This window comes from Choloepus didactylus, chromosome 7, assembly GCF_015220235.1.
Source record: "Choloepus didactylus isolate mChoDid1 chromosome 7, mChoDid1.pri, whole genome shotgun sequence".
Classification (NCBI taxonomy): domain Eukaryota; kingdom Metazoa; phylum Chordata; class Mammalia; order Pilosa; family Megalonychidae; genus Choloepus; species Choloepus didactylus.
Window position 1 is genome coordinate 108,734,527 of NC_051313.1, and position 12,067 is coordinate 108,746,593.

At 49.3% G+C, this 12,067-nt stretch overlaps 1 protein-coding gene across 2 annotated transcripts; it reads right to left on the reverse strand.

Moving 5' to 3' along the window:
- Positions 1 to 719: 719 nt before the first annotated feature.
- CNPY3 (canopy FGF signaling regulator 3) lies at positions 720 to 10,699 on the reverse strand. Of its 2 annotated transcripts, XM_037842387.1 has the most exons (7): positions 10,441 to 10,699; positions 7,038 to 7,161; positions 6,268 to 6,364; positions 5,654 to 5,749; positions 4,657 to 4,779; positions 4,291 to 4,408; positions 720 to 3,945 (listed from the first exon to the last, which is right to left on the reverse strand). In XM_037842387.1, exons 1-7 carry the CDS (start codon positions 10,595 to 10,597, stop codon positions 3,734 to 3,736), a joined length of 927 nt encoding a protein of 308 aa, XP_037698315.1. In that variant the 5' UTR covers positions 10,598 to 10,699; the 3' UTR covers positions 720 to 3,733. The 2 variants fall into 2 exon arrangements, with proteins under 2 accessions (XP_037698315.1, XP_037698316.1); XM_037842388.1 differs by lacking the exon at positions 5,654 to 5,749 and having other exon boundaries at positions 10,441 to 10,698.
- Positions 10,700 to 12,067: the final 1,368 nt, after the last annotated feature.

Consider the following 12,067-nt stretch of genomic DNA (forward strand, 5'->3'; position numbering starts at 1 on the left):
ATAAGCTGGTTGGACCACTTACCAAATGTATGATATTGGGCAAGTTATTTAACTTTTCTGTGCTTCATTCATTTGACAGATTTCTATTGAGCAGTCACTCTGTGCCAGGCACTGTACTAAGGGCCGGGGATACAGCCATGAACAAAATAGACCAAAATTCCTTCTCCTTTTTGGTGCGTGTTGGGCGGGGGGTGGGGTGGGGATGCTTCTGGGGTGATTGTCCTTGATCTGGGTCTGATTACTTGGGTTTTAAGTTCACAAAAATTCATTGAGCTATATATTTACGATATGCACACTTTTCTGTATATGCACTATACTTCAATAAAAAATTTTAAAAATCCCTGTCCTTGTGGAGATTACCTCACTGAGTTATTTTGAGGAATAAATGAGTTAACCATGTAAAGCACCTACAGCAGTGCCTGCCACATAGTAAATGCTCATAAAGAGTGGCTATTACCATTCTAGTTAAACTCCATAACAACAGAAGATGTTCAAGCAGATAATCTGCAGGTTCTAGATTAGTACTAAGATTAGTACTACCATAAACCAGTTAGGCATGGACCACGAACCTGTCATGGAAAATGATCTTTCTTTTAAGATCAAGAAATAAGCAAGGGAATTTTGTTCATATGTGAGCACTATAGTGACGCAGGGCTGCTGTAAACATTTGGACAGGTTGTGCACTGCACAAGGACTCCACATTCACATTGCAAATCTCATAGGTTTGTATATTTATTATGATAATTTTCTGGCAGATAACTGTCAAGTGTTTTAGTTGAACAAAACTTATATTAAAATAACTTTCTGGCAGATGGAAGTCAAAGGTTAAAGGAAGAACACCTTTTCCAGTTTGCACAAAAATGTTGCAAATGAGAATGCCACCTAGGAATGTGGAAATAAAGAGGAACCTGCCTTCTAGAAACAGTCCTTTAAGATGAATACAGAGGCTGATGCAATTGCCTCTGAGACTACAGGTCCCAGGCCTTGAGATTTGACTGTATCTTGGTCTGTGGTTCTTTGAATCATTGAACCAGACAAACTGACCTTATGGTTTGTCCATGAGCCTTCACGTGTCTGGGAATGTTAATCTCCTACAGAGAGATGGGTACACCTGGGGTTCTGACAAGTTGTTTGTGAGGACAAGACCGTGGCCCAATGTGACTTTATCGAGGTCCTGTCCCCTGTTAGGACACCACCTCTGGCTACCAAGTGCTGCTTAAGCCTTTCTCATGGTAAAATGGGTCCCAGCTGATCACACTGTATGAACCATACGAGATGCTTGTTAAACATGAAGACTCCTAGGTCTCCCAGCCTAGCAGGTGTGAGGTGGGCCAAGACATCTGTATGTTCAACGAGCATCCCAGTTTAGGAAAGCTTGATCTAATAGAGAGGCTGAAATCAGGTTAACGCAGGCTGAGGCAGTCCCCTCACCTAATGGATGGGAAGGGGTGTGAGACTGGGAGGTAATTACCCAAGTTCAAAAATATGTGTCATGGAGAGAGGAAAAGAAAAATCTGGGAAGCCAGACCCTGCCTTTCACTTTTTCTTGACTTGGCCAGGGGAGAAGTCGCCTGCAGGGGTGGGCTGGGTGGGAGGCTAGTGAGTGTGCAACCTGACTGGCCCTTGGGAGGGGGAGGGACTTCCCATCCAGCAGCCACAGGTCAAAGAGCAAAGCAGTAACAGCACCGCCTGCCCTCAGGACTGGGAGTGGGCCCCGGGCCAGCCACCCCAGTAAGGGGATAGGTCTTTGCCCCTCCTACTCTAAGAATCAATGAAGCCCTGGGGACAGAGGCAACTCAGGCACTGAAATGCCGTGGGTTAGTGACACTCTCAGCCATCTCTTATGTTCAGAACAAAGTACAGGATGGGACCTGATTGGAATCTCACTGTCTAAACGTTTAACAGGAAGCAGTCAAAACATCAGTTTTGGAGTTAGGGAGGTGGGAGGCCAGACTGAAAAGTCATCATAAAAAAAAAAGGGTGTATGTGTGTGTCTCTTTATCCAAGGACCTAGGTCTAAGTCTCAACAGCCAGAGAAAAAGCTTCTGGTTTTTCCCACTCTCTAGGGCTTTGGCTGTCCTAATTTGGAGGGGGTGGGGGTGAGGGTGAGGGGGAAGAGGGGCTGAGTCCAGGCTGAGGAGGCCCCTCATCTCAGGAGTTCAGACCCCAGAGCTTCTTCACTAGACCCAAGAAACCTTCAGCACTACACCCCTGCAGGACTGCGAGTAAAGACCAAAGACCCAAACCAGTTCAACATGAATTACGCTGTCAGTGCCAGGTATTGGGGGAAGGGGCCCTGGCAGCTGTGGGGTAGTGAAAAATACCTCATAGTGGCAAAAGCAGAGTCTGAGTCCCAGCTATACTGCCAATTAGCAGCAGGAACTTGGGAATGTCACTTGAGCCTCAGATTCCTCTTCTACAAAATGGGGCCGATACCACCCAACTCACAAGGGCATTTTAAGGATTAACATCATTAAAACACTGGGAATGCATACAGTTGTCATCATTATTGCTACCAACTGCCCTGATCCTCCTCAGCCTCAGGACTGACAGTGGAGGGACCTGAGCTTCCCACCCCTTCTCCCCAGGGCCAGCCTTCCACTCCTCTCCTGGGTCAGAGAACATTCTGTAACCAGGAGGTGTTGGTGGAGGACTGGGGTATCCTCTCCGCTGGGCTCTAGGAAAGCTAAGTGATCAAGTGTGGTCATCAGGGAACAAGGTCCAAGACCAACAGGCAGGGCCAGCAGGAGGTGAGAGGGCAGGGTGGGAGCTGGTGGCATAAGCAGTAAACACCTCACACAGCAAATGGGAAGGCCTTGGGGAAGAGAGGAGAGGCAGGAGGGAGGGAAGGGAGCCAGGGCAGCCAAGTGCCCAGGGCACAAACTGCAGTCCTTCCCTGCCTGGGAGCAGAGTGGGGAGGGCCTGGAGAGCTCAGTGAGAACAAGGGCAGCTCACGGCTGCTCTACAGGGTTCAGCTGAGGGACACAGTCAGCACGCTGTGCTGGGCCTCACCCCATGCCCACACCTACCTCCCTCACCCCAAGACAACCCTGGGCCCACCCTGCACTTGCCAACAGTTGGTAGGTTCAGCCTTGACGGTGGGATGGGAGCAGGCTCCCCCATCCTCAGGCCTTAAGACTAGGAGAAGGTGAAGGGCAGGAAAAAGCAACACTGGGCTCAGGGCCTCTCTGAAGGGCTAAGGAGGATTTGGAAATTGGAACAAAAAAGGCCAAAAGGTTTTTACTCTGCACACTGCACCATGGGCCTGGGGGATGAGGGCCAGACAGGGTGCAAGGTGTCTGCAGGGGGGGTGGGCAGACAGGAGGAGCCGTGGGGTGCTGCAGTCTTGCTTCCCTATTGGAGGAGGAGTGAGGGGAGGCGAAGGCTGGGCACGCCCTCCTGGAGGGTTCCAGAGAGGCTCTAGTCCTAGTGCCCAGCTCTGACAGCTGCCCCTCCAGAGTTCACACTGGAGTCCTCAGAAGTCCTGAAACAGCACGGCCTGCCTCAAGCCTGTGTCAGGAGAGACGCGCTCGGCAGAGGGAGAAGGCCAGCGCAGGCTGACCACTGTTGCTCTGAGTTCTTCCTGGGGCTTGTGTCCTTCCTTGAGCCAAGGCAGAGAGGACCCTAGAGCTGGGAAAACCATCTTTGCCTGCCGGAGCCATGCCCCAGACTCGTTACTTTCTAGGTCAGGGGTCTCTGGCTACACCCTTGATGCAGGGATGCTGGGTTGGGTTCAAAGCTCGTCAGGGGGGCTGTGTGTGAGGGGGGATGCCTTCTGAATGCCCTCATCCTCCTCAGGGCCGGGGTCTCCCTCGAGGCCACCCAGCTCCTTCCTCTGTTTGCTGCTGCCTGCTGCCTTGGCCCTGCTGCCCTTCTTCTTGGCCTTCTTCCCTCCCAGGGCGGCCGTGTCCCCCTTCTTGCCAGACCACTGCTCTGCCAGGCAACCTGGGGGGAGGAGGGGAGTCTCTCTCAACGGAGGCGCCTCGGGAGTGGTTTGCTGGGGGAGGAGCACTGATTGGGGAGCAACTGGTATTGGTCCCTGATATCACCGTCACCCCCCTCCTCCCTCCCTGAGGCCCCCAGGCTCCTCTGGAAGCAGCAGAGTTATGTGCACACTGCTGGGCACCTGGCTTCAGTGCCTCTTACCTCACCATGTCCCGTCAAGCTCCCCGAAGGTGGAGATCCTAGGATGCCCTCTGGTTCATTTTCATTCCCTCCCTCCCCACCTGCCCTGAGGGGCAACAAACAATGACATCACCCTGCCCCGCCTTCTCCTCCCCTCAGACTCACTGGTGTCCTTGCCCTTCAGCACGTGGTTGGCGCAGAGGAATTCAGTCAGATCCTCCTCCTGGTGGTTTCTGTACCAGTCCTCGATCACCTCCTCAAACTCTTCCACCAGCACGTCGCACTAGTAAGCACAACACCTCCCATTGGCAAAGCTCAAGCACCCAGCCGCCTCCCAGATGGGCTCATCTGAGCCTCGAGACCCACTGTGAACCAGGCCAGTGCTTGTGGTTCTCATCAGGAAACTGAAGCCAGAGAAGTGAAATGACTGACCACGGTCTCCCGGCTCCTGATGGCCTTTGTCAGGTGCAGACTCAATCCCCACCCGGCCCCACTGGGCTCAACAGCTTCTGAGGGCCGAAGGGCCTATACCTGCTTCTTGAGGTCAGCCACCTCTGCGGAGGTCTCGTTCCACAGCTCGTAGGGGATGTCCATCACCACCTTGACCCCTTTATGCACCAGGTTGTGTAGAGTCTCAAAAGTCTCTGACATGCCCTGGAAGAGGCAAACAGTCATGGAGAGGGAGAGCCACCGTCTCTCCCTGCCTCCCTCCTCTCCTGGTGGTGCTGGAAGCCTGAGGACCCAACTCTGAGAAGCAATGACCCTCTAAGGCTTCTCACCCTTGATCTTACCTACCGCTCTCCCCTCTCTTAGGCCTGTCTCCCACAACCCCTACACACACACACACACACACACACACCCTGCCCTGCCTCTCCATACCTCATCATTTCAAAGAGATCTGCTGTTTGTTGTCCTCAGGCCTTACTTTTCATTTGAACTTCTACTCCTTTTCTGGGAATAGAAGTTTGTCTTGGCCCTTTCCCCTCACTGTGCCTGGGCACACTCACTTTCATATATCCAGGCCCAGTCCCTGCACCTTGTATCTTTCCTTGGTGGGAAGGGGCCACAGCCAAGGTGGGGAGGACCCTTATTCTGTTAAATCTCTCTCAGTTACCTAGGTCTTCTCCAAGAGACAACATACTATCCATTTCCTGAGTTTTTCTGGAGATGATTCATACAACTCAGGCAAATACATTCATTAAAAATATCCTCCCTCCCCCTGACCACTGCTTTTTACACAATGATACTGTATCATACACGCTATTCTGGACCTTGCCTGTTTTACTTAATAATATACCTTGGAGATAATTTCAGTTCCGTTCATAAAGAGCTACCTCATTCTTTTCTTATTTTTTACAAATGCATAATATGTGATCAATGGCTATGTCAATTTATTTCACCACTCTTCTGTTGGTGGAAAGTATTTTAAATATCTTTATATTAAAACAAACATGGACTTGTTACTGAGTATAAAACTCATACAAATTTTACAGATAATCCCTAAGACTCCTGCTGCCTGAATATATACCCTTAGGTCTCCCAAGGGTTTATGACCAATCTCCTTTGCCAGAAGGGTACTTAGGTGGAAAATGTGGGCAGCAACTGTTCTTCCAAGTGGCAGGCCCTGAAGAGACAGAGATAAAGCTTCTTTAAGAAGCTCATTCTCTCATGGAGAGAAACATTTGTATATACAGTAAATGCATTAAATGTGCCATGGGCATCCTGATGGCAGTCCACTTAGGTGCCATGTGGGCCTGGAAGAATGGGCAATCACTGCCCCCCAAATGTCTGGTGACATCTCCCCTAACCTCCCACAGCTCTGCATATCATGGACTTTGCTCAGCTCTCCCTGCTCGAATGCTTTAGGTTGTGATGGTAGCTGCCACCCTGGGGTATTTCTGTCTGTATCTGAGCCAGAGGCATGACCCTGATGGGCAGGTCCAAGCCATTATGAATGTTCCCACTGCCACTCAAATCTCAGGCCACTTAGGATGGGAGGTCAAGCGGAGAGTGAAAATGGCAATCAATAAGGAATGAGAAACTTCCAGGGCATGACCTTCAAACTACACCCATAGCAGCTGACACACTTCAATACATGAAGGCTGGGCCCCAGAAGAGCTGAAGGACAAGCACAAACCCAACCTTGGCAAACCGGTTGCTTCCGGTCCTCTCCTTGTGCAGGCTATAGTCCAGGAGCCTCTTGCAAATGGTCTCGGTGACTTCAATTAACCGTAAGTCCCTGCCAAGACAGCAACACAAGAGGAACTGAGTATCCCTCTGAGCTCCCGAGAGTTAGCAGTCTGTCCCTCTAGCCTTGCTGCACCTGCGCATCTCACCAACAGGAAGTCAGAGCTGGGAGGAAGATGGGCCCTCTGGTCTGGGGGCTCTGAAATGCTGGAACATGGACCAGAGAGACAAAATCGTAATGGATCTAAGGCAAAATAATGAAAATAAGGACTCTTTGTAAAATTAAGTGACTCAGTATTTGGATTTTTTTAATAAAGCAAAATGCATCAATTTTGATGTTAAAATAGTATTTCATTTTAAAAGGATGATCATAGCTGATGAAAGTTTCTTGTTTTTGATATTTATACCTGGCAACATAAACAGTTTGGTAATCCTATGATAGCAACACCTTAAAAAATGGCATTGGTCCTTGAAATCCAAGAGTCGGTGAATCACTGAGACAGCCCAACAGTCTTGCTTTTACAGAGGCACCTGAAGCCCAGGGAAACGAAGGGATTCACGCCACACAATTAGTAGGGGGCGGAACCCCTAGGCAAATTCTGGTGTCTGTTGGAGCTGCTTCCTTTGTGGTGGGTTTGCCTAGCTGAAAGGGAGAAGGGAACTCTGAGCCCTCGAAGCCTCCAGCAACACAGCAGGCCAGGCCAGGGAGACCCCAGTTCACTTACGATTTGGTGTATTTCACTCCGGAGGCCTTCCGATCCAGGATGCCGTAGCCTGTGTCAATCACCTCTTTGGTCTTGCCAGTCTCCTCAAAAGCTGACTTCAGCTCCACGGCAACATATTTACACACTGGGGGCGGGAGGCAGAGCACAGCCCACTGAGTGCGCGTGAGCCCCTGGTGGGAGCAGCACCCAGCAACACAAACCCAGGAGCCAACACTGAGGGCAGGGAAGGAATTACTACCACCACGAGATGGAGTTCACTGTGAGACAACTGGCTCCAAGATCCACTGCCCCATTTCCAGTCTTGGTCCTTATCCTACTGACTTCATTTCTTTTCTCCTCCATCTTTTTTACTTAAAAAATTTCAAACACACAGAAAAACAGAGTACAAAGAATAACTATGTACCTTCCACTTGTATTCAACAATTGTGAATAGTTTGCTACAATCTCTCTCCAACAAACAACATTTACATTGTTTTCGCTAAACCATTTTGGAAGTAAGATGCAGACATCATGACTTTCACCCCTAAATATGTCATCATGTGTCTCCTGAGAACAAGGACCTTCTTCCACATAACCATAAAACAATTACGACACAATAATCCCAACATTACCAAATACTAAGTCCATATTCACATTTCCTCAATTGTTCCAAAATATCTTTTATGGCTATTTATTACTTGATTTCATATGCTGTTCTACAACAGCTTTCTATTCCTATTATCCCTTTCTGAGGCCTTGTTCCCACCATTTTGCACATTTACTTTCTTATTTCCTCTAACCCTTCCTCAAACAGTTATTAAGTAACTCCTAAGTGTCAGGCACTGCCTGGGGATATAGAGATGAAAACAAGTTTCCTCACTTCAGATACTTTAATAGATCCGAAGAAGTGCAAACAAGTAATTTACTACCTCAAGAGAGCTGCCACCGCAGGTGTGAGGTGCCTGCGGCCCTAGGAAAGTGCTTAATGCTCTCTAGGGGCTTCTCTGTCCTTTTTCCCAAGCTGGCCTTAAAAGCCCTCTCCCTTTCTGTGCTACTCCCACCTGCCCTTGATTTCTTTCAGGGCCTCTGCAGGATCCAAGCTCTTCCTAAGTGACTTCAAATGTGTGTCTTCATCTCAAATGTGTGTCTCCAGCTAGACTACGAGGATCCCCAAAGTGGCATCATGTATTGGATTTCTTCTGTATCCTCCTAGTCTGTTACTCTGTATATCTTAGATACTTGATAAATCCTCCTAAGGGTGGTGAAGCAGCTTTTGGTGCCTGTGATTGGAATCCAGTCTGCAAGCTAAATGCCATCAACACTGTGATAACACTGACAGCAGGGCTTGGGAGAAAAGCAATTTACCACCAAAATAAAGACACCCCCCACAAGCTTGCTTGGAGAAATTTTATAACATATACATTAATTGAAGGCTTTGAGGACTTGGCACATGTGAAAATCCCAAAATATAAGCTGGTGATCTCAGAGTCTGAAACGAATGAAGGGCTTCTGAACTCTTTGGCTCTCCACCCAGGACCCTCTGGGGTCCCTCCCTTTTTCCATCCTGTACTCTGTTCAAGCTCATCAATTTTCTGGCTCATTTTCCCCCTTCTCCCACGCCCTCAACAAGCAGTATTCCAGGCCTGAGGGGTTGAAACATCCTTACTCCCCTATACCCATCAACCACAACTTTGCTTCCCAACTCTTCTAAACCTTATCTCCTCAAGACCCCTTCTGGGGATCCTACCCAGAATCAGACTCAGAGGAGACTCATGGCACAGATCCCAGACCCTCACGATCCACCCACTCTTTTTCTGGGCAGGTTCTCCTTCCTCTGTGCCGAGGCCTGTTCCAATCAGGCTACCCAGCCAGAAGGCAAGCTTGTGGACCAGAAATAGTCAGCATTGAATTATGAAGGTGTAATAATAATAAATAAAAATAAAAACATTAATGATTAAGAGGAGCATAAGGGTTGGAGACTGCCAAGCCATCCTGTGACTGAAAATACCTTTTAAATTAATCTCAATGATTACCTACAAAATGAGGGTGAACTAGAATGATCTCTAAGATCCTGTCAGCTATATGCCTCCTAAGGAAAAGAAATTTGAGCTTCTTAGACTACAAGAAAAATAAGAGAAATGGTAGGGGCTCTTTGGTATCAGAAATACCTTAGAAATCAAAGAGAAGGGAAAGTGTAACTCTTAAAGGGTATCAGAGGAAGACTGCAAGGAAAACATCACAACCCTCTGTCTATTTAAGAGAATGGGCGAGAATCCATACTAGGAGCCTTACCAGTGAAGTCAGCTCTTCTCTGGAGCATCTCACTTTTAATCTCTCAAATGGAAGGATTATGCATCCCAAACCACCCCATCCCCACTTCTCAGTGTTTAGGCAACATCTGGCCTGCCCTAGACTTTGATAGGATGAAACGGATTTACAGTCAACTTTCTGGGGGAACCTAGGGCTAGAGAAATGAGAAGGACAGAGCGACTGAAGATGTGAGGCAAAAACTGAGAAATGGAGGGGAGGAAGAAGGGATGCCTTTCACAGTCCTAGCTTGCGCTCACACTCTCCTGCTCTCTCAATTTCCAAGCCTCCATCCCACTTCTTTGGGACTCAACCTTTTTCCCATATTCTTAAAAATCTTCCTCCCTCAGCAAGTTCCCCCAGGCTCCATTCTTCCCTCAAAGTGATCCCTTAGGCCTCAGATTCTTCTCCCTCCCTCCACACACCCACAGGCCCTTTCAACCTCCATTCTCAGTAATTTGGTACCTCTAGCTACTAGCCCTTCTTACGCACCCTCCATTTACTCATATCAATTCCAAAAACATTTATTGAGCGCCTACCAGCACTGTTTGAATGGATATCTGAGCCAAAATCCCTGCCCTCAAGGAGCGCACAGTTTAATGGGAGAGAGAGACAATTACACAGATTAGGGTAGCATGAAGCTTGAAAGCACAAAGGAAAGTCTCAAGTTCTTCTTCCTCCAAAACAGTCATATGGAACTTTTCAGTTCCTCAAACCAGTCTTTTGCTTCTTAACCTGCATCTGCGGTTTCCTCTGAGTTGGGGCCCTCTCTTTCCACTGCTCTTCATGTGACTAATTTGTAATTACTCTTTAGGCTAATTAGAAGCTTTTCCTGAATCCTCTCTATACCCAGCCTGCGCCCACCCTCCACTTCCCCTATCACGGCATCTACCACCTTGTTTTTATCAATTTATGAGCTCCAGGAGGACTGAGTCCGCATCTCTCGTCGACCCCTGTGTCCAGGGCCCGGCACACTGGCAGGCACACAGTACGTTCAATGAATGAACACATTCGCCAACAAGAGCTCAGGACCTTCCATCCCCAAGACCCTTCCCCGCCCCGCCCTTTGAGCCCCGCCCCTCTGGCAGAAAACGCCTCATGGACCCCGCCCCCTCACCTTCGCATTTGCTGGGCAATCGAACCCAATCGGTCTCCTCGGCTCCGGCCTGGCTCGGGCCCAGATCGGGGGTCAGCAGCAGCAGCAACAGCAGCAGGTAGACGAGCAGAAGGCAGCGGGACCCGGGCCCGGGCGCGGGCTGAGGCGACGTCTCCATGGCTCAGCCGGACCCGACCCGAGCGGACCGGGCAGCTGTTCCTCCGGTGGCTCGCGCTGGACAGCCTCCACGAGCAGCTTCCGGGACTGCACACGTGCCTCGGCGTAACCACGGCAACAGCGAGCCCCTCGCCCGCCCCCCTCCTCTCACCCCCCCTAGCCCGCCCTCAAAGCCAATGAATGCCCCGCGGCCGACGTAGCCAATGGGCTTTGCCGGTGTTCGCCATCTGGCGAATGGGAGGACGAGCGTCTTTCGGCCTTGGCCAATGACAGAACTGACGGCGCCCTCAGCGACCTATGGCAACGTCTCTTCCCACCCCTTAAGGGAGGCTTGGGAGAGGCTGGAGGACTAAGCGTGGGGAGAGGAAATGGGTGTCTCGGCTTCAGTGAGAGGGGGTCGGGCGCGCCTGTCCTGGGAGATATGGGGAAAACTGTCTCCGTAGCATTCTCTGCCTTCTTTAACGTCACTTCCCTGCTGAAGTCAGTGATAAGGCAGCATGACTTACTGGGCATCTGTTTTTTAATTTTATTGTTGTTGGTATTGTTGGTATTGCCATCACTGTGGTAAGTGCTGTGGGTGAAACCAGGACGACTCGGTCTCCAGCCTTCAAACAGCTTTCTTGGGGCCTAGTCACCCTGGATTTGTCCCTCTGCTAGGCTTGCCTGTTGTTGGAAGTCCAAATTGGTTAATGGAATTGAAAATCTATCTGGCAGTTCGTAAAGTTTTCAGGCATTAATTTTCTTTCTTTCTTTTTTTTATTTTTTATATCTCTATCCCTTTTACTTGTTTATTCGTTACTTAGTTCTCTGGATTCTTAGCTCCCTGAGGAGGGACTTGGCTGCTATTGCCTTTCTCTTCCACTTCCCCAGCAACGCATGAGGAAATCCTCATTAAGACCCCAGTCTGCTGTGTCATCCAGAGGGATATATATTCTCCGGATCTTTGGGGCTGCTTAAAGCTGCCCCTGAGCTCAATGTCCTAGGGACACACAGAGACCAGAGCTGCTTCTCTGAGAAGTTGTCTGCAAATTGCATTTTTGCTCATAAAACTCTATCCCCAAGTGCCTTATGAAGTTTCCTTCTCAGAGGCTGGATATTTATGCTATTTTTAATGAAGACTTAAAAGAATTAAGGGCCAGTTCTTTGACATTAGCTTCTTGGTCAAAACAATTGTTTCGATAACAAGGCACTTTTTTGGTGGGAGGTGGGAGGGCATGCTCAGAGCTTGGCCATGGTCCAGGAGCCCTCCTGGGAAATGCCATTAAGCCAGCCACAGTGGGGATTTGGGGTAGAGTTGGGGAATTGGAGTAAGATGGGGAGCATGGGAGAAGCTGAAGGAAGTCCAGAATGGACAACAGGGCCTCTGAAAGGACATTTACTGAAGCAAGAATTAGTTTGGCAGGAGGCCTGGGCTGACAGCTGGAAAGAGACAGTGGTTGGAGAAAGTCTGACCTCCTGAAACCAGCCTCCC